The 18,373-nt window shown below is 49.9% G+C and overlaps 7 protein-coding genes across 7 annotated transcripts; 2 read left to right on the top strand and 5 right to left on the bottom strand.

The window, feature by feature from the left end:
* Positions 1-4,013: 4,013 nt before the first annotated feature.
* Positions 4,014-6,379, bottom strand: EI90DRAFT_3052699 (uncharacterized protein). The gene is made up of 2 exons (XM_039059970.1): positions 5,129-6,379; positions 4,014-5,066 (listed from the first exon to the last, which is right to left on the bottom strand). The coding sequence occupies exons 1-2, from the start codon at positions 6,317-6,319 to the stop codon at positions 4,116-4,118; spliced, it is 2,142 nt and encodes a 713-aa protein (XP_038917170.1). The 5' UTR covers positions 6,320-6,379; the 3' UTR covers positions 4,014-4,115.
* A 3,693-nt stretch (positions 6,380-10,072) lies between these two features.
* On the bottom strand, positions 10,073-10,401 carry EI90DRAFT_3122014 (uncharacterized protein; the record flags this gene model as incomplete). The annotated part of the gene is made up of 2 exons (XM_039063458.1): positions 10,073-10,315; positions 10,369-10,401. 2 exons carry the CDS (start codon positions 10,399-10,401, stop codon positions 10,073-10,075), a joined length of 276 nt encoding a protein of 91 aa, XP_038917169.1.
* A 1,270-nt stretch (positions 10,402-11,671) lies between these two features.
* Positions 11,672-12,660, top strand: EI90DRAFT_3280452 (endoplasmic reticulum protein; the record flags this gene model as incomplete). Its single annotated transcript, XM_039066762.1, has 5 exons — positions 11,672-11,715; positions 11,771-11,819; positions 11,878-12,091; positions 12,218-12,390; positions 12,444-12,660. 5 exons carry the CDS (start codon positions 11,672-11,674, stop codon positions 12,468-12,470), a joined length of 507 nt encoding a protein of 168 aa, XP_038917168.1. The 3' UTR covers positions 12,471-12,660.
* A 3-nt stretch (positions 12,661-12,663) lies between these two features.
* On the bottom strand, positions 12,664-14,712 carry EI90DRAFT_3145249 (uncharacterized protein; the record flags this gene model as incomplete). The annotated part of the gene is made up of 6 exons (XM_039065250.1): positions 12,664-12,895; positions 12,975-13,057; positions 13,078-13,424; positions 13,493-13,823; positions 13,879-14,298; positions 14,380-14,712. 6 exons carry the CDS (start codon positions 14,710-14,712, stop codon positions 12,664-12,666), a joined length of 1,746 nt encoding a protein of 581 aa, XP_038917167.1.
* A 562-nt stretch (positions 14,713-15,274) lies between these two features.
* EI90DRAFT_3052690 (uncharacterized protein) lies at positions 15,275-15,495 on the bottom strand (the record flags this gene model as incomplete). Its single annotated transcript, XM_039059969.1, has 2 exons — positions 15,275-15,377; positions 15,432-15,495. Coding segments are annotated over 2 exons (166 nt in total), but the record flags the coding sequence as incomplete, so codon positions are not given.
* Positions 15,496-15,577: 82 nt separating this feature from the next.
* On the bottom strand, positions 15,578-16,949 carry EI90DRAFT_615716 (ankyrin repeat-containing domain protein). The gene is made up of 9 exons (XM_039067857.1): positions 16,825-16,949; positions 16,672-16,761; positions 16,467-16,531; positions 16,249-16,303; positions 16,108-16,186; positions 16,020-16,050; positions 15,932-15,964; positions 15,830-15,864; positions 15,578-15,722 (listed from the first exon to the last, which is right to left on the bottom strand). The coding sequence occupies exons 2-9, from the start codon at positions 16,706-16,708 to the stop codon at positions 15,695-15,697; spliced, it is 363 nt and encodes a 120-aa protein (XP_038917165.1). The 5' UTR covers positions 16,709-16,761; positions 16,825-16,949; the 3' UTR covers positions 15,578-15,694.
* Positions 16,807-18,363, top strand: EI90DRAFT_2917272 (transcription factor TFIIH subunit p52/Tfb2; the record flags this gene model as incomplete). Its single annotated transcript, XM_039054609.1, has 10 exons — positions 16,807-16,931; positions 16,967-17,081; positions 17,160-17,266; positions 17,319-17,448; positions 17,503-17,603; positions 17,656-17,767; positions 17,822-17,890; positions 17,941-18,024; positions 18,082-18,164; positions 18,225-18,363. 10 exons carry the CDS (start codon positions 16,807-16,809, stop codon positions 18,361-18,363), a joined length of 1,065 nt encoding a protein of 354 aa, XP_038917164.1.
* Between the last annotated feature and the right edge of the window lie 10 nt (positions 18,364-18,373).

The raw sequence follows: 18,373 nt of genomic DNA, 5'->3' as shown, positions 1-18,373 counted from the left end.
CCTCCCAAGAAGGGAGGAAGGGTTGTAGGACCCACTAGGGTACTACAGGAAGGATAGGAATAGGAGCTCAACCACCCAGTGGGGGGTGGGAGCAGGAAGAGTGAGGTCCGGTGTCTGAGCACTCACCGGGCCGATGAGGTTTTCTCACAGATTGTAAGAATATCGATGTAGACATCGATATGGACCAATTCAGATGTTACAGAGAAGGCTTACAGTGGTGGCACAATGGTGTGGCAGTTACAATCACGGTACAAGGTTTTGTGGGTTATGTATTAGATAAGGATGGAACAATTCCGGCAACTGCCTTACATGTCATATGACTCATAACTATCTAATATAAATATTACAATGGTCAAGGGAAATCCCTTGAAACTCAACAAATCCCCCAGCCAGCACCAAAACCCAGTGGGAAAGCTTGGCATGGGGTTTGACAGCGAAATAAGGTGATGGAATCCCAAAGTCTGCTTACCTATAGTCACGGACCATAAGATTCTAGATCCGTTTCTATAACAGGTTACTCCATCCCATATTCCAACAGTTCCAACCCCTTGCCCCCCTTGAGGACATTGTAAAGAACATTGTGCAAGAGCTATGGGGGCACACCTCCATCAAGGCAGTCAGAGGTATTGGGAATATACTTGACAAAGCATCCATGATAGACGACCTCAGCTTTGAAGGTGCATTATTTTCCTCACTGCTCAAACTGTTTAGAAGCTCTCAACACTGTGCAGTTTTCATGGAGACATGTATGGCCACATATGCCCAGAAAAAGGGGGAAGTCCCCCCAAGAAGTAATGAAGAAGTTCCGCTCACATAACACAACTGATACAGGCCAAACCGCTTGGCAGACATGGCTTAAGCTTCACCATAGGTTAACAATATGCTCACAGCTCATCTTAAAGACTAATCATTTCTCAGCAGGACTTGATAGCCAAGATGCAGCAAGCCTCTGCAAGTCAGAGCATCTGGAAATCGAGGAGAAGTATCCACACAGGGCAGACAAAGCAAAAGCCTTTTATGACAAAGTTCTTGTGCATTACAGAGACATTATTTTGTCTAGGACAAAAGAGAGACCCAATGTCAGGGACTCATCCAGGGTCGAGGGAGCCCAGGGGTAGTGTCTGGGGCTGAGAGCCTGGCAGGGGGCGGATCAGGCATGCGTACTGACAGGCCTGATGTGGGACAGCGGTCCCTGGCCACTTAGACTGAAGTGGAAAGTTTGTATTGTCATTAAAGGAGGGATACTGTACTACTTACCTGAAGTGGAAAGTTTGAGAAGAAGGCTACTCCTTCGGTTCCCACTTCAGGTTCATTTATATACATGCAGCTTAGATCACATGACAGGTGCCACATCACCCTTGCACACAGCCATAACCACCTGGGTGTCTCCGTGGGAGATCCCAAGGGCATCTGGTGTAGGTGCATGTACTGGGCACAGTGGGAAGTTGCCCAAGGTGCCCAGGTTGGGTGTATGGTGGGCACGCTGCAGATGGGTCAATGGTACATTGATACAAAGAAGGTCGTCCATGTAGAATAAAGAGAAAATAAAGAAGAAGTAAGATAGGGGAAAGGTGAGGAAGCATGGATGAGGAGAGGAGGGAAAAGGGGTGAGGAGGGGTGGAGGGGTGGAGGGGTGGACAGTGGGGTATCGGGTCAGGTTGGGCCAGGTGGAGCCGGGTCAGGTGGGTGTGCCCTGACACCCAACCTAATGAAAGTCTCCACCTGCTTCAGAAAATGACAGGAAAATATGCAGCACATGTCAAGTAGATTGAGTGGAGCAGTTATAGAAATCAATCTAACTACATGTTGTCATGATAGGTCTGTGCACTTAGTTCCACCCATCCCATTGGTGTCGCTGTAGTGGGATTTGTAGTGGATGAGACTGTCCCCCCAGAACAGTCCATGGTAGCTTTCACCAGCTCACCGATTATGGCAGAAATGGTGAAGGCTATGGGTCTGCCACTCACCAAGGATGCAGCCCTTGCCATAAGGAATCTGTATGATGGCATAAAGGCTTTCAGGCATGCAGTGCAAGCACAGGAGAGTGCAGATAGCTTACTTGTAATTCTTTTAGCCCATACCAACCCGATATCAGCAAACAGAGGTATGAGCACCTCATCCTCATGGTCCCCATCAGCTGAAATTACTGCAGAAGCTTCCTTTGCCATCTTCGTGCCTTCACAAACCCAGAAAAGTCCAACAATGAGGGACACGTCTGGGGTTGAGGGGGGCCTGGATGTAGCACCCAGGACTGAGGCCCTTGCAGGCTGTAGAGCAGGCTGTCAGAGACCAGGTCAAGATGAAGGAATGTCTCCATGGTGGAGGGCTGAGGCCTCAGTGACTTATGCCAGGAGTGCTGTGCCAAGTAACACATCCGTGCCCTAACTTACTAACTGGCAACCAGAACTGAAGGGGGTAAACTCTAGTCGATTTTATTACTGAGGTGTAACCTATGTACAAGTTGAGTATATATAGTTACAATGAGGGCGGGCCTGTAAATGGTGGGGCCAAGTGGAGCGGAGCTAACAGAGTTAAACATTAGCCAATTGAATATTACCAACAAGTCAGGTTATGGGGTTAACGGAATGGTAGGCAATAACCCAGAAACAGAAAGGAGGGATAGGCCCGAAGGTGGGCTTGCAGGGCAAGTGAGTGTATTGCCCAGTGGAGGTGGGAGTGCGCTAGCGGACGTCAGAGCTGTCCGGAAGCCTTCGGGGCTCCGTACTTAGGGAGGCATAGGTAATAAATTGAAAGGAGGGGGTGGTGACCATTGAGGGATACTGAGGTGATTGCGGAATATGGGAGCTCCAAGGTTAGTGGAGAAGGAGCAGAGGTAGTCAGGAGGGATCGGAAGTGGTGGAAGTCGATGGCCATGGATGGATATGACACAGGCGCGCATACTGACAGGCTGGACGTGGGACGATGGTCCCTGGCCACTTAGACTGAAGTGGGAATGTTGAGAAGAAGGTTACTTCTTCAGTTCCCACCCCAGGAGTGTTTATATACATGCGGTCTGAGTCACATGAGGTCTGCCATGTCACCCCACATACAGCTGCAGTCACCCAGGTGTCCCTGTGGGGGATCCCGAGGGCGTATGCTGCATGCACACGTACTAGGTTCTACCCTAGAGCCATCCAGGGCATCTGGGGCCGGGCATGTCATGTGCATGTTGCAGGTGGGTCAATAATACATAGATGTAAAGAAAGGTTGTCCATGTAAGATAGAAATAGAGATAGAAATAGAAATAGAAACAGAAGTAGAAGGGAGGTAGAAAGGAGGACAAACAGGAAAGGAGGGCATGGGATGTGAGAAGAGGAGGTGCTGGGTGAGGTGGACCCAGGTGGGCCCGGGTGGAGGTGGGTTGGGTGGGTGTGCCCTGACAGCACATCAGGCCTGATGAAGTCTGTTGTAGCAACTGCCAGGCAAAGTGTCCATTTCCATGATAGCCTGGACAAATACCTGATGGTGAAGACAGAGGCCATGGATGAAAATGACATCAATTATCATACACTGATATTGAAAAGGAAAGATGGCCTTGCCATGGCAGACAAGTCATATGGCCCACATAGCCGACACTGCACTGAGGCTGCTGCATGGCTTCCCTCCTTGCTAAGTCTCTGGTTCCACTCCAGAATCATCTGCTCTCGCCCCGTTCTAACACACTTGGTAAAGAGTAAACCAGCACGCTTTCACATGTGATCTCAAGATAAAAATATAATAAACTTGAGTCAAGGGAGAAAGCGTGCGCGGCCTCTTCAGGCCTTACAACTCCACACTGAGTCACTTAGGCCACTGCCCTCTGCGTTGAGTCTCCCTCTCCAATCAGATATACATCTAACAGTCACCAAGAAGCCTCCTTGCTGAATTGCCTCTGGACAAGGGTCAGACACTGACAGAAACAGGGAAAAGAAACCTGTTTCTTCATACTAAACAGGGCCCTGGATTCAAGCAGCACAAACTCAGCACACCATGCAAGATCGGTAATGGTACACATTTTTGAAAATTGTCAACATATGCAGTTTCCAAAGTAGACAAACAACCATAATTCAGAATACATTCCTAGAAGTGATGCACCAGTGCTGCACACGTTGTGAGATCATCATCTGGCATTTGATTCACTCGATACGAGAATAATACGGTGTGAAATCTCCAAATGTCATTGCCTCTCCATTCTGCTTTCGATCCTGTATGTCAGCAGTCGGATGGAGAGCCGATGGCCTCAGTTTCTTTATCAATTGCAACCGTTTCCTCCAGTTGGTCACGTACTCATCTTGCACTGTGTCCCTTTTCGTCCAATCATAGACTTGCGCAAACAGGCTAGCAAGCAAGCTCACCTGTCTCACATAACTTGCTAAATTCTTCGCACTCAGAAGCTTGAACTCGCCCACAGGTCCGAACTCGGGCATTCCAGGTGCTCGCTGAAGTGTGAGTTTGAAGAACTCATTCTCATGAGATGAGTTTGAGAACGCGGCAACCGTGCCAGCACTGTGAGGCTCGATAATGATATTCACGAGTTGGAATGCAGTGGAAAGCATGTCGAACCGGTATGGAATCCCCGAATCATTCCATATGATGCGTACCCAATCATTGCCAATGTGGCTTTTCTTCATTATTCGCTTGGGGTCATGCTCCATGTTGGGCATCATCGTTGCCGCGTGGAAAATGATCTGCGTAATATCATCCCACCAGGCATAAGCGTATGGGCCATCCAGCAAGGTTTCAGAGGTGTCGAGGCCACCTGGATACAAATCTTTCTGGCCCTTCAGCTCAATGAGACGACCGAGTCCGTGCAGGAAGCGGGTGTACGCGGGAGAGCCATGTTCATTTGAAAGGATCTCTTCTTCGGTGGTCTGGCCCGGCGCAGCATACATGACGCCAATCTTATGAAGATCCACTACAGGAGTGTAGTCCAGTACTCGGAGGGTCCGCACGAAGGACTCGTCGTGAGAAATAAAGTGTGGTAGGACATGAGGACCGGCGCCACTGTGTGGGAATTGGGAGAGCTGCAGAGGAAGAAAAGAGGGATCTGTGGCAAGATTTTCGGACTTTGTAAGATAATTGACGGCCTATTCATAGGAAGGCGTCAACGTAAGCCAAAGATAGCAGGTGTTCCCGTGCCTATAATCACCTCTGAAGTCCCAGGCACCACGACTTCATTTTTGGTCCCTATTGTCAGCAACAAGGATTTAGGATCGACATCCTCCAGTTTCTCTGATGTGATATTGTCGATTCTGGTGGTGAGGTGAAGGATACCTGAAGGCCTTCTGGACGTGACCGCAACCCATCCAGGTTTTGGAAGATTCTGAATAGTCAAAATCGAATTACCTACAAGCCAGGATTTCGATCCAGGCTTTGCTTGACCAAGCTGGATGGTGTGTGGTGGCTTGGGTGTAGTATTACTGTACGTGTACCTCGTGAGCCAGTCAAAACAAATTTCTACCATCTCCATCATTCCTTCATTTCCTCCTTCGTTCACCATGTTCAGGTGTTTAGATATGGAACTGATGTATCGCTCGCGTTCCGGAAGCTTAATGCCAAGGAACCACAAATAGATTACGTAGAATGCAAGAATGTTGATATGCTGGGAGAGCGCAAAAGACTCGCCTCCTACGTGAGCCACACCAGTCGAAGACATGCTGACTTGCACAGGACGGCTGTGACGTTGAATGTACCGACCCGCAGCCGTAAAAATGAGGGTGAAGTGTATTTCGCGGAGATTGGAAAAAATCTCGGGTATGGTTCCCAAAATCGCTAAGAGCTCGAGGATATGACGGGAGATGGCCGGTTGCGACATGATCTGCACAAGCTTTTCCAAAATCTGCGGAAGAAATTTTGCAGTGGAATTTTGCAACTCATAAGCGCAAATAGAGAGCGCTTGTAGACATGGTTTAGCCAGAGTATGATGTTTGTTCAAGCCAAGGGTGAACGCTTGCACGATTTGTTCAGAAATTCCACGATCATGCGATTCGAAAGCATCTCGATAGCCGATGAGTATTGTCAGGGTTTGGTATGCTAGGCCATAGACATCGGGAACCTTGAGGTCAGCAGGTAACACCGTCCTCGAACCGACACGCTCCGTTAATATGAGGTTGCAGAGAATAGACAACATATTTCCAATCGTTTTTCGCGTTCTCGGCCCACAGAATAGATGCTTGTTCGAAAGTTGAAGGGGCAAGTAGCACAGTGTGTAGGATAGAATCTCCCAATCTGGATCGTCATGGAGAATATCCGTGAGAGCACATACGTATAACGATACGGTGAGCCAAAGACTCTTCGTGATCCCATCATGTTCGAGAACATCAGCAGAGTATGTGGTCATCCCTTCGCTAGGCCGCAGACTGTCGGGCAGAATATCAAACGGTAGAGCATCTGGGAGCCGCCATATTTGTTCGAGTGCTACCAAATCATCGGAACTATGGTTATCTTTCGGCGAGACAGGTAACCGCGATTTGCTCCTGCTCTGACTTGGGGTACGAGAAGAATCATGGGGACCCCGGTCCCTCCGACCTCGTTGGGTAGCACTGCGAGATAATCGAGCCTCACGCTCCACCTCAACGCTCGGAGAGGAATTGGGTTCGGGTGCCTCGCACTCATTCACAGTGCTGCGCCTAATCAGGGCAGCAAATGGTGCGACTCCTGCGTCAAGGTTACCAACGACATACAATCGATGGTCCCGATCGGCCCTCAGCCGGACCATCCATTGAAGGATAGATAATCTCGCCCGCCTACAGCAAGCCTGGCGGTGTCCAGGCATGCGTTCTTCACCTTCGGGTAAGATCGTTGTGGCAAGTGACGGTCCAAGAAGGGAAAGCATGTTTTCAAATACAGTGATACATTTTGATGACGCAGGTGCGCGTGCCGTTTTGAAAGGGGAATCAGAGTCTAAGGAATGGGGAGGGGAAAATGCTAAGCGCATGAAGGTACGAATCAGCGTGAGAGATGCGGCCATGGATTTGCACTTGGCATCTCGATGGGACGCAGTGTCGGTGCAACGAACACGACGCCTGGGCATGGGTTCCGAGGAACTCCCGCTCTGATTTTCACTGGACGAAGTACCACCATGGGGCACAGCGTGCGGGGAAGTCGGCGCTGACGATAACGCATTTTTCAGTGTCATCGCGATACTAGGACTCGAAGACTGGGGAAGAGAAGAGTTGAAAGGCGAATCCTTTGGAGTGATCGTTGCCTTGTCAGAGTCCTGATCTGTTAGTGTAAGATTGTTGGTCAATTGATCACCATCAACTTGTGCGTCCTCGGGGCACTCGCAATTACTCGCAACAGAAACTAAGAGCGACTGTATCCGCTGATCTAAACCGTTCGAGCTAACTGATTGTGGGGCACGGAACAACACATTGTTCGGCGGGTCAGCAGCACCGGCAACAATACCATCTTCGAGTACAGCCATGGCATCTTCGACCACGCCAAAGTCAGTCTCAAGGAGTAGCGTCCTCTCCCAAGAAGCCACAGATATTCGCACGAGTGGGTCTCGGTACTCTTCCAGCTCCCGTACTTCATCGTACGCTTTACGCACGTTCTTGGCAAGCGCACGGCGGCAAAGCGGCATATCAGACCGGTTGAGCTTCTCAAACAACTCTTTAATCGAAGGGAGCCACATGTTCGCCGAGGGATATGGTAGCGTCTGAAACACGTAATTGACGACAGAAGCGCCTTTCTCGTCAGCGATAGAGTCGGCCACTGAGAGAAGAATCTCAGCAGGTGAGGGCGTGAGAGACATCTCCAACGGAATTTGATACAGAACTTCAGATAGAGTCCTGATCAGCTTGAGACGAGCTGGCGATAACGACTGGTCTGTAGACTCCCTAGGAAAATGTTGCATTAAATACCGCAAACTTTCGAAGTCCTGACATACCTGAAACACGGCGCGGCTTCTGACAGAATTTCTCCTACAACGTGTTCCTCGTCCTCTGTGAACGGCCGCGAAGTGGCTTGCACCTCATCTAACACATCTCGCACGACTCCCAAAAACTCTGCTACAATAGGTTCCGCACCACTGGCATCCTTCCACAACCTTACCACAGGGCCAACCATCCCTCGGACACGAGTTGCATCCCAGAATGAGCCCTCTCCAGCACCTACGCCATATAATGCCTGCATAATCTCTTCCGTATCCTGCGAGAAGACAGGGATACCAGTGGGTGAATAGGTTTCCTCGAGATCCTCAAGCCGAGAGACAGCAATCCGATGAGTAGCGGCTTTACGTAAAGCGAGTCGCATGACGCGCGCAGCACCGTAAGCATAGTTTACAGAGAGGTGAGACGAGTAAGTACGCAGTGTTTGAGGAGATGGAACAAGATCTGGGTGAAGCAAGAGCCTCTTGATTTCGGACGCTGTTGTTGACGTAAAGCTGCCTGAAAGTAAGGACGATATCAGCAGCCATGACTTGTCTTCGAGTGACGAGGGTGACTCCAGGGTGGTCTCTCCATCAAATGTGTCGCCAGATGGACGACCTTTTGACTTCCTCCCGAGGTCGGTGACCTTTGGGAGATCCGAAGCGAGTTCTGCAAGCAAAACAAGGAGAGTCCGGATGATGGGACGAATGTGTCGTGACGGCAGAGGGGCATGTTGGGACAGAGATGTAAGGAAATCAAGGTAGGCGGATGCATGAAGAAGGAAAGACGGGGGTGGTGGCACAAATGTATCTTCACTCGGAGATGAGACAAATATGGCGCCAGCCGACGATAATGACGGTCGCAAAGAGAGAACACGGGAAGACTGCGATGACGGGTGTCGCCTATGTCTCATGGAAGGTGCGCGTGATGGGCTTCGTGACGCCGGAGGGAGTTGGGTTGGAGGCGGAGTTGCTTTTGGTTTTGCCAGAAGAACATCTAAGCAACAAGCAAGCCCAAAATAACGAATCGAACTTACGAGTAACCTCAGGCGACAGTCCGGATCTTTCAGTCACAGAAGTGCTAAAGTCGAATATGTGCTCCAACACAGTATCAAGACTGGTCTGCAGTGCGCCAATGAGAGCATCTTCATCCCTTTCTGACAGAGTTGCCATATTGTATTTGAGCACATCAGCGATGATGCCAAAATTCTTTGCAAGTCGCCTCTCAATATCGAATCGTTGACTAGCAAGATCAAGGGAATGGGAATTGCGCAATAAGGGGAAGTATGAATGGGAAAGATCATCATCCCATAGAACAAGGGTATCTACAAGACCAACAAGACCCTCAATATCTTTGCCCTTCTTTGTGAGGACAGATAATGCGATGAGACGAGCATCCCAGTCATCAGCGGATGTCTCGGGATCATTCCGTTCTACAGTCGGCTTGGAACGAATGACAGTCCACAAACGCGCACGCTCATATTCGGAGAGTGGTTCTGTTTGACATTCCAGATAGGTTGCCATAAGACCAAAGCCAAGATGGCGCACAGATGTCAAGGAATGTGACGAGCATACGTAAGATAAGACAGAGAATATAGCGTTAAAAGATAAGGGAAATGGGATTACTGTAGGGAGAAGACGCGTTAATGTCGTGATATGTGACTCAAGGGTGTGAAGGCTGAGTTGTGGAGCAGTGGGAGGAGTAAGTTTAGAAATGATGGATTCGACAGTCAGGGGCGAGTCGACAGGATGAAAGGCTTCCTGAGATGGTTGAACCAGCACACCTGGAGCGTTGGCGACGGAGGTAGTAGGGGCCAATGACGGAGAGGAGGGAGTTCCAGGTCGGGGCCTTGAGGCAGACGCGGTCGATAGCTGGGCCGTTGACGGCGCTCGGGTAACGGTCAAGCGCCGAATCTTGTCAATAACAAACCCACCAAAGTTTCTGGTAGGACTGGGACGATCTTCATCTCGAGAATGGTTGGAAGGTGGCATGGAACCTATCCCAGAACCTCAATAATGCTAAGCTGGTTATATTCCCAGAGTCCCGTAATGACTGTTCGGTGGTAAGAGGAAGATAGCGGCCACGAATTCGAAAGCAAGGTAAAGTATATAATAAAATACGACAAGGAGACGAAAGCTATAAACCTCCACGTTGGGTGATGAGGGACCTAGCTTGACGGATTCCAATTGCAGCTATGTACAACAATCGAAAAATATTGCAGGTTATTGAGCACGTCCACCGGACATGGCAAACTTTGCCTTCGTTCGACTTCCCAGTAGCACGTCTACATAGTCAATCTCCCCCAAGCCTGGGCCATCCTTGTTCCCCTTTGCCTTCCCTCGCAGACGCTGTTTCTGGTGACTCGTAGACGCCTTTGCAGCTTCATGACGCTCAGCCACGGTTTTCTTCGGCGGAGCATTGGACGGAGCCTGCTGCCCTTCTGGCCTCACTTTAGGTTTTGCGAACTACATCGAGGCTCAATCCGTATGCCATCCTCCAGCCTTCAGCAAAAACTTACATTTCTTTTCGTCGCCTTGCTGCTTTTGCCCATTGTGCACAAAAATTGCAACAGAAAATGCTTTTTGTTTGTACCGAAGGTATGTAAGCTCTTCGAAAATAGTAGTCAATTGAAGCGTGCATGTGGATCCATTCGTTCCCAACGACTAGGCTTTACGACCTGACATGACCCATATGTCGGGAACAGATCTCTCCAGTAAATTTGCATAGTTATGTAACCGCAAGTTTCTATAGTTGACTGAATCAGAGGGTGAACCCTTGTTCAGCCTCGTTCTGGCGCAGGCTTCAGCCATGGAAGGCTGATAGTGAATGCACACAATCTTAGTCTTTCGCTCAGTGCAAATGAGGACTGAGGGTAATGGAAACGAAAAGAAAAAGGTTGTGTATACACAATCTCATAAGGAAATGAGAGAGGAACGTAAATTGTCGGCCGCCCCACCGACTCACACAAACACGGTATATTCGTTTGCGTGCATTGCTGTCTCACAACAAAAACCACGGAGTATTTTCGGTGAGTCAAATAAAACAAATAATATCTTTATTACCATTATGCGTACGGGGGCCATCGCGAGCATCTTGATGTCTGACGAGCCACTCAAGAAACTCAGCTGCATATCCACTCAAGACGTTGATTTTATGCGACAAGACCCCCAAGCTAGAAGAGTAACAAGCACAACGCGGAGCCCTGGCCAACGAGCCTATTGGCAAGAACAGCGTCTATGCCACCATCGTATAGCGACATTGCCGCTGACCAGTGAGGGCTGAATGGACTACCAAACTCCGTAGCAAGTCTCCCAGCGGTGGCCCGGCCGCGAGGGTTTTTCGGACAACGAAGCAGGTCTAATTGTTGGCCAGTTGGGAGGGTTGAAGGTTCTTCGGGTCGTCCACCAGCTAGCCAGAGTGTTGGACGAACAAGTCATGACGGAGCCCCATGCCCGCCCGGCCGTCTGACATATAATATAGAGGCTGGAGTCCTGCCTACCGTCTGACATGTCAAGACATCATCATCGCTTCATGCCACCTCCCGTTCGCCACATTATCCTTTTCAGTCGCTTCCTGTTTGACGTTCGATGATCCACTCAATGTCGATAAGTACCGTACAGACCACCACATTAGCTTTAATCTCACCATTACTACGCGAGTGTAGCTACCGAACGCTAGGTCTATTGGGGCTATTCATAACAACACAGACGAGGGATTGGGTCATGTGGAAAATCCGTCTAAACACCAGACTCGGAGCATTGTTTGAATGTGTGTGAAAGGAACACAGCCGCCAACGTTTATCCAGCTTCAGTACTGCTAGTATGCCCGCCTCCCTGAACTACGCAGACAATGACAATAACACTTTGTAACGTTCTGGAATTGCGTGCGATTATGGCGTCTCACTGATGTGCTGTGGGTAGAGTGAAGAGTCTACCTTCACCCCCAGGATTCAGCGAAGGGTCCCTCCAAGTTAGCCTTCCATCTGGTTTCTCACGTCAATCTCGTATTTTGACTCGCTCGAATCCAGAAATCAGCTTCAGCGTCGCACTCCGCGGCCGCAGCGTCATATGCGAAGCTCAAGCAGCAACGCGCATGGGATCTCGCAATCTCCCCAGCAAAGTCACTGCCAATGAACGCATTCATGCTGTACATGTCGGGCGGAGGCGTGCAGATATTCAGTATTGGTATACTGGCCATGTTGCTTCTCAACCCCATCAAAGCTGTATCCTCAATGAACACCTGTGAGTCGCCCTCCCTGACTCTACTGGTCACTTGTTCCATTGCCGCTGATCTTTTGTCCACGGATTCGATCCGCCTCTAATCCTCGCTACCGCCATGTTAACACCAACTCTCGCGCCACCTAACAGCGTTTGTTCCCTACGCCCCGTCTCTCAAATCTTCCGATTCCCTTATTCTTCCGAAAATCGTTTACATACTCTGTAACATCCTCACTTTAGCGCTGGGCATTTGGAAGTGTCGGTCAATGGGTCTCCTCCCAACCGGAACAGGCGACTGGCTCGCATTTGAGACTCGTGGACCTGTACGTGGTGTCCCCTCGTCCGCTGAGAAGCCATTAATGTGTTCTCGTTCCAGCCACCAGAAATCAGTCTCGTTTCGTGAACGGATAAGGGTTGTAGTTGCAGGGTGATCCCAATGTTATATCCTCTGCTGAACGTGGGCTATGCAAGATCTATCTGCGGACTGAGAATATTCAAGGAACTGAAAGCATGTTTATTGATAAGCGGAAGGAAAGGATAGACATTAGTAGTACTGGGAATACAGGCTGTGACGGCGAACAATTGCCAGCGTGAGGCTAGAGCTTGATTGGTGCGCGAGGAAGCTTCGCAGCAAGCTCGCGCAGATTCCGGCGCAGAATCTTTCCGGCAGCCGACTTTGGGATTTCAGTTACCAGGATTACACCCCCGCGAAGTTGTTTGTAATGGGCGACTTGAGACTTGACCCATTCCTGAATCTCGAATGCAAATTTGGCTTGGGACGATTGAGAAGCAGTGAGGATGCTTTTGTTGCGCGGTACCACGTAGGCACTAGAAAAAGTTTCAGGCGCAATCATCAGGACCAAACACAACATGTGGGGGGAGCCTCTTGTTTCTGTGAGGAACTCACGTAGGGAGCTCAGTCTGTCCCACCTCGTCCCAAGTTCCGACGACGCCTGCGTCCTCCAACATGTCATGTTTCAGCAACAACGCCTCCAGCTCCGCTGGGGGACTTGGAATCCCTTGTACTTGATTAGCTCCTTCTTCCGATCCACGATGCTAAAGAATCCTTCCGAATCTACAATGGCGATGTCTCCTGTCTTAAGCCATCCATCGGGTGTAATGGTGTCACGGGTAGCGGCCTCGTTCCTCAGATAGGACTTCATCAGGAGGGGCCCGCGGATCCACAGTTCGCCGCGCTCCCCCGGGCTAACATCAACTTCATTGTCGTCCACGAGACGAGCTTGTAGGTTAGGCTGTAAACGACCGACGGTATGGACCTTGCTGAGAGAAAAGGCGCGTGGAAGAATGTGTGTCCCAGCCGTAGTCTCTGTGAGGCCGTACGCTTGAGATATGGCGGCTGCAATGCATCATGTCATGAAGAATCAATGTGGGGACAAATCACGGGAAATAACCAAGGCCACCCACCGTCCCTCGCCCCCCTGCCACGAAGTCTATTTGTGGTTCCTTCAATCAACTCCTTACTTGCCGGAGCGCTGCCGGTTAAAATGTCTCTGATACTACTTATGTCATAGTCCTCTACCAGCTTGCTATTCTTGAAAAAAAGCAGAAGCGGCGGCGCAACCACCATGACAATGACACGGTGTCTTTGGATAGCTCCAAGGAAAGTGGAGGGTGTGAATCGAGGTAGGACGATTATTTTTACACCCATGTGAATAGAATACAGAAAGGTAACAAGGGAACCAGTGATATGGTACCACGGAATGACGGCTAACATCACGTCTCTAGAGGTGTCATCCTCAGAAGAACGCATAAAATGTCATTTGGAAATAAGCTCACGTCAGTGGTCTTACAGCTCCCCAATTGATGCTGCAAATACTGATTGCCGTCGACATGTTGTGGTGGGTCAGCTCGACGCCCTTGGATTTGCCTGTGGTACCGGATGAATAATACAGGAATGCAGTGGTTTTCTTCGCCAGTTCTCCGTCGAAGTTTTCCACCCCAGTTTTTTTCCGATCCCCTTGGTAGATGAGATCATCTATGAAAATCAATGGAGGGACTTGGGCAAGTATGGACCCTGGGATCCGGTTCCTATGCTGCATCACGATGACGCGTTCAGAGACAGGAAAGTTGGTTGGAAGGGCAGAGAGGAGGACAGTGAGGGATTCGGAGTGTACAAAAACTAGAGAGGCGGAAGAGTCGTTGAACTGGTGGAGGATCTCGGATGGTGTGTATGCTGGATTGACAAAGCTGGGGACAAGACCAGCAGCGAGCTACAGTCATAGCATTAAAACAAGCACGGTGTGTGAATAATGAGACTCGTATAAATAGAGGGAAGGATCGATCAAACGTACCGACGCCAAAGTGACGACCGGGTACTCGATCGAATTGGGACTAATTATCATTACAGATGAACCTTTCTTTAATCCCATTTCCCTAAGGCTAGTTGATAGCGCTTCTGTGCGCCGTCGCAGCTGAGCCCTCGTGTATCTCTCCCCTGTGAGTGCGTCGACGAGGGCAATCTGGTCCTCAGCCTGCAGAGCCATCTTACGAGTGAACATACGATTCGGGTGCGGCGCATGAGTGGGAGAAGGAAGAATGTGAGTGTACACATTGTGCTCAGGAACATTAACGTCGGCGTGGGGAGACTTGTAGACAAGAGCGTTGTCTGTTGTCCGTTGTGTCATAGTGAGAACTCGGACCAGCAAGCGTCAAGGGAGTCGACCGTGAAACGATAATTCAGGGGACACGGAAAGGGGGGACACCGTTGTATCTGTGTGGGCGGACCTCAAGCATGGGAAGACCCCGGCAACAAGAGGACCAAGTCTGATGGCATCGCACACAGCAAACACCTCATTGAATAGGTGTATTTCCCCGGTCCGCTAAATGCGGGCGATCTTTGGGGTGAAATGCGATCCGGATTAGACAATCAGTAACACTGCATGGAATATTGTTCCGTGTACTACATAATAGGTCAACCAGACGCAAGATCCGTGTGACAACGTGACAATCGAGTAAACCGATGTCATATTGTTGGGCACATTCCACCTAAGACCTGTTGCTAGCCGCTGGGACACTGGGCGCCGGGGCACGAATTAAGGGTCAGCCGGCAGGCCTACAAAGTGAATTAACAGCGCGAGGTGCGATTAATTACATGAATCGTGATTCCTGTTGGTCTAATCACGAAGACGGAAGACAGAATCTCCTCAATATCGGAAACCGCGACAAACAGCTCACAGAAGGACTTGGGTTACCGAGGCCCGCAACGTCGGATGACATAGTCCCGAACCCTCTTCTGCCCGATGCCGCCTACACCCTCCATCTGTTCCGGCTCTTGCTCATCTTGGTTTGTCTTGGGGGGAAGAAGAGGTAAGGCTTAACCAGTAGTTAGAATGAAGACTCTTACTTTTGTTCTATCTGCCCCAGCTTCAATTAGCAACGCTGCGGCCTCCCCGTGCCCTGATTCCATCGCAAGATGTAGCGGCGTGTTTCCTGAATCGGAGAACCAGAGTCTTGCGTGAAAAGGATCTGTGTGCATTGGAGTATGACGATTGTTACGCACCAACTCGATCTGCAGTATTCAGTCTTGTCTTCGGAAGCTTGAGTTCCTCAGGAGGATGAAGGAGGAGATTAATGAAAGACGATGAATTTGTAGTCGCCGCCCGGTGCCTACAGGATCAATGAATTAGTTGCCGAACTGAGCGGTCCGATTCGATCATCGCGAATGGGAAGGATTTGGTCTCTGGCGTTCAGAGCCGCATGCACTCAAGGACGGAGGGAACATAGGATGGGGGTGGGACGTACAGTGGGAGCTGATTCGCCTTGTCTCGCGCGTTAATCTGCAAACATTAAAAAGTTCAGTCTACATATTGTGTCTCAAGCACAAGTCGAAATTGGGGAACGCACATCCGCTCCTCGCTCAATAAGGAGCTTCCCGATCTGGACAAGTGCGTAGATCAAATTAACGACTACCAGATGTGCCAGACCATTTTACCTCAACCCGCCCCTTGGAAGCTGCATAGTGCCTCGAGGCGTAAGGCTAAGGTTAGTTAAATCGATGGAGAGGGGTAGTTGATGCTTACAGGGGAGTGATATTGTTGTCGTTTGCGGCTTTCACGTCGGCACCAGCTGCGACGAGTTCAATGACTATTGGCTCGTGTCCTGCACTCACTGAGCCGGTGCTTGTTAGCTGGCTGGTACCATAGGGGGGAAATGAAGCGTACCTGAAATTATGAGGGGTGTCCATCCCATAGAATCGCGTGCGTTGACATCGGCCTTCTGATCTATCAAGTATCTAGCCACTTCAAGGGAACCACTAGCAGCAACACAATGCAGAGGCGTTCGTCCATCCTATTCGACGGGATTACGTTGGTGTGCAAGTGTGAATTTTGGGCGTTATACAGCCACGATTTGTCTTTCAAAAAGTGGATAACGAACTCACGGCATCCTTCGCGTTCAAGAGCGTCGGCGCGGCAATTAAAAGCGATCGAACCAGTGACGTCTGGTCTGTACACCAGCGTTATTTCCATTTTTCAGCGGGATTATAGCAAGTGAGCGGGCACCATAGGTGGCGTACGTCAGCGCGACGAGCGAACATGTCATCCCAAGTCAGGCCAGCCCCCGTGTTGCTATTGAAGGTCACGTACTCTGAGACGCAGCCTGATGGATAGATAGCGTCGACATCAGATCGAACAAGGGATTATGTAGTCAAGAACAAGGCTCAATCGAATACGATACTGGATAAATTACATCGCACCGCACCGCCACATTGACCTTAGGGAATGGTTTCACCAACTCACGAGCATGCCCTTCTTCCGTTCCTGAGAGCCCAGTCACAGAACACTCTTGTGAGGCTGTACGCGCGCCCTTCGGCATGCCTTTCCGTCTTTAGGCAAGTTTTGCCGCTGTTCTGATTGTGGTAGTGCACCAACTATTAGCCAGACTTCTGGCCCCTTTGGAAAGGCACATTTTGCTATCATTGCTCTGGCTCGATGGAGGCTTGCAGCCACAGAGTCTGGATGCTTGGGTTAAGGGAACGAATGCAGCTAAAATGCAAGTCCCTAGTCTGCCGCCAAGTTTGTGATGAACAATTTGTTGTGACCCTTAATACCTGTCATGCACCAGACACTGGGAGCATTCTATCTCCTCTCTCAAAGCCTTATACGTTGTGCCTGAGACAAATGCAAGTATTTCGCTAAATCCAATTTTCCGCGAGGGTCTACGAGTTGCTATTCGGGGTGGGTGAGTGCTTTTGACCCGTGCCCTGCGCTTATCACTTATAACGCCTCACCAGAGGCCAACATAACTCTTTTGGGACTCCCTCCGAGAAGAGTGACGGATCTATTAGGGAACGAGGTGGCGACGGGAGAAAGCAGCCCGTCTCGATCGAGTTCCTCGATAAGCACGCATCACAAAAGTGGGAGGTAGTGCTATATCTTCCGCTCCGTGCGCAGCAATCCGAAAATTTTCATCACTAGGCAATATTGCATTTTATGGTGTCATCTGGAGCGGAAGGGGGGCCACGACCTTCGGAAGGTGTTCTGTATCTGCTTAGGAAAGGTGGCCTCATGGCTGCCATGTGAGCCTCCTCGTGAACCCCAATACGAGTCTCTGATTCCTTATGATACTAGTTCCCCAGGTTCACCGCATATGAGTATTACGTCCCGCGGCTTCCAATTCCTCCTACAGCCTCCTCATGAGCAGCTTTGGGATCTATTGTCACAGTCGTTACAAATGTCGGAGGTAGACGTGCCTTTTTGTCGGGTTTATGATACTAATCTTTAGCCATGAGCAAAGGTTCGCGGCATGGACATCGTTGAAGTGCTCAGCTTTCTCTTCATGCTCTCGACCATGGAACTTGGCCAAGTCGGTTTTCTCAGCAGGCGTTTGATTCACAACACTGAGTATATCAATAGGATTACTCTACCGAACTGTTGACGGAAACCCAGCAGGTCATGCTTGAAGATTTCCGGGATTACGGTCTCGTGTACCAACGGAAGGTTCACGCCTCAGACTTCATTTTGATTGCACAGATTGATGCGTATAACCACTTCTAGGCCAAATCGAAACGCTTTCACCCAACGCGACTCGCTACCACTCTGACCTCGTCCGTCCCACCTCTTCTTGCGTCAAGCATGAAGTCGTCTTCGAATGCCCTAGTGGGCGGGAATGTGGGCGGTGGGGCTACTGTGGACCAGAGCACTGGTGCACCACCAGGAGCCCCAGACCAACAAGGTTTCATTATCATTGAGACTAACTATCGACTATATGCTTACACAGGTAAGATAGCATTCACGACGCGGGACCCACTCACCATCCAAAATACTTCATCCAGATAATCCTCTTCAA

Source organism: Cantharellus anzutake (assembly GCF_015039405.1).
Source record: "Cantharellus anzutake strain C23 chromosome Unknown EI90scaffold_18, whole genome shotgun sequence".
NCBI classification, from domain to species: Eukaryota; Fungi; Basidiomycota; class Agaricomycetes; order Cantharellales; family Hydnaceae; genus Cantharellus; species Cantharellus anzutake.
This window is presented reverse-complemented; position numbering and strand designations above follow the sequence as displayed.

Excerpts from the sequence above, each read along its gene's own strand:
- EI90DRAFT_3052699 (XM_039059970.1), bottom strand. The coding sequence starts at position 6,319 with ATGACCACATACTCTGCTGATGTTCTCGAACATGATGGGATCACGAAG. Across the intron at positions 5,067-5,128 it reads TGGTGCCTGGGACTTCAGAG|GCCGTCAATTATCTTACAAA; the intron begins GTGATTATAGGC and ends TCCTATGAATAG.
- EI90DRAFT_615716 (XM_039067857.1), bottom strand. The coding sequence starts at position 16,708 with ATGTCGACGCTATCTATCCATCAGGCTGCGTCTCAGA. Across the intron at positions 16,187-16,248 it reads GACACCCCTCATAATTTCAG|GACACGAGCCAATAGTCATT; the intron begins GTACGCTTCATT and ends CAGTGAGTGCAG. Across the intron at positions 15,865-15,931 it reads TTATTGAGCGAGGAGCGGAT|ATTAACGCGCGAGACAAGGC; the intron begins GTGCGTTCCCCA and ends TAATGTTTGCAG.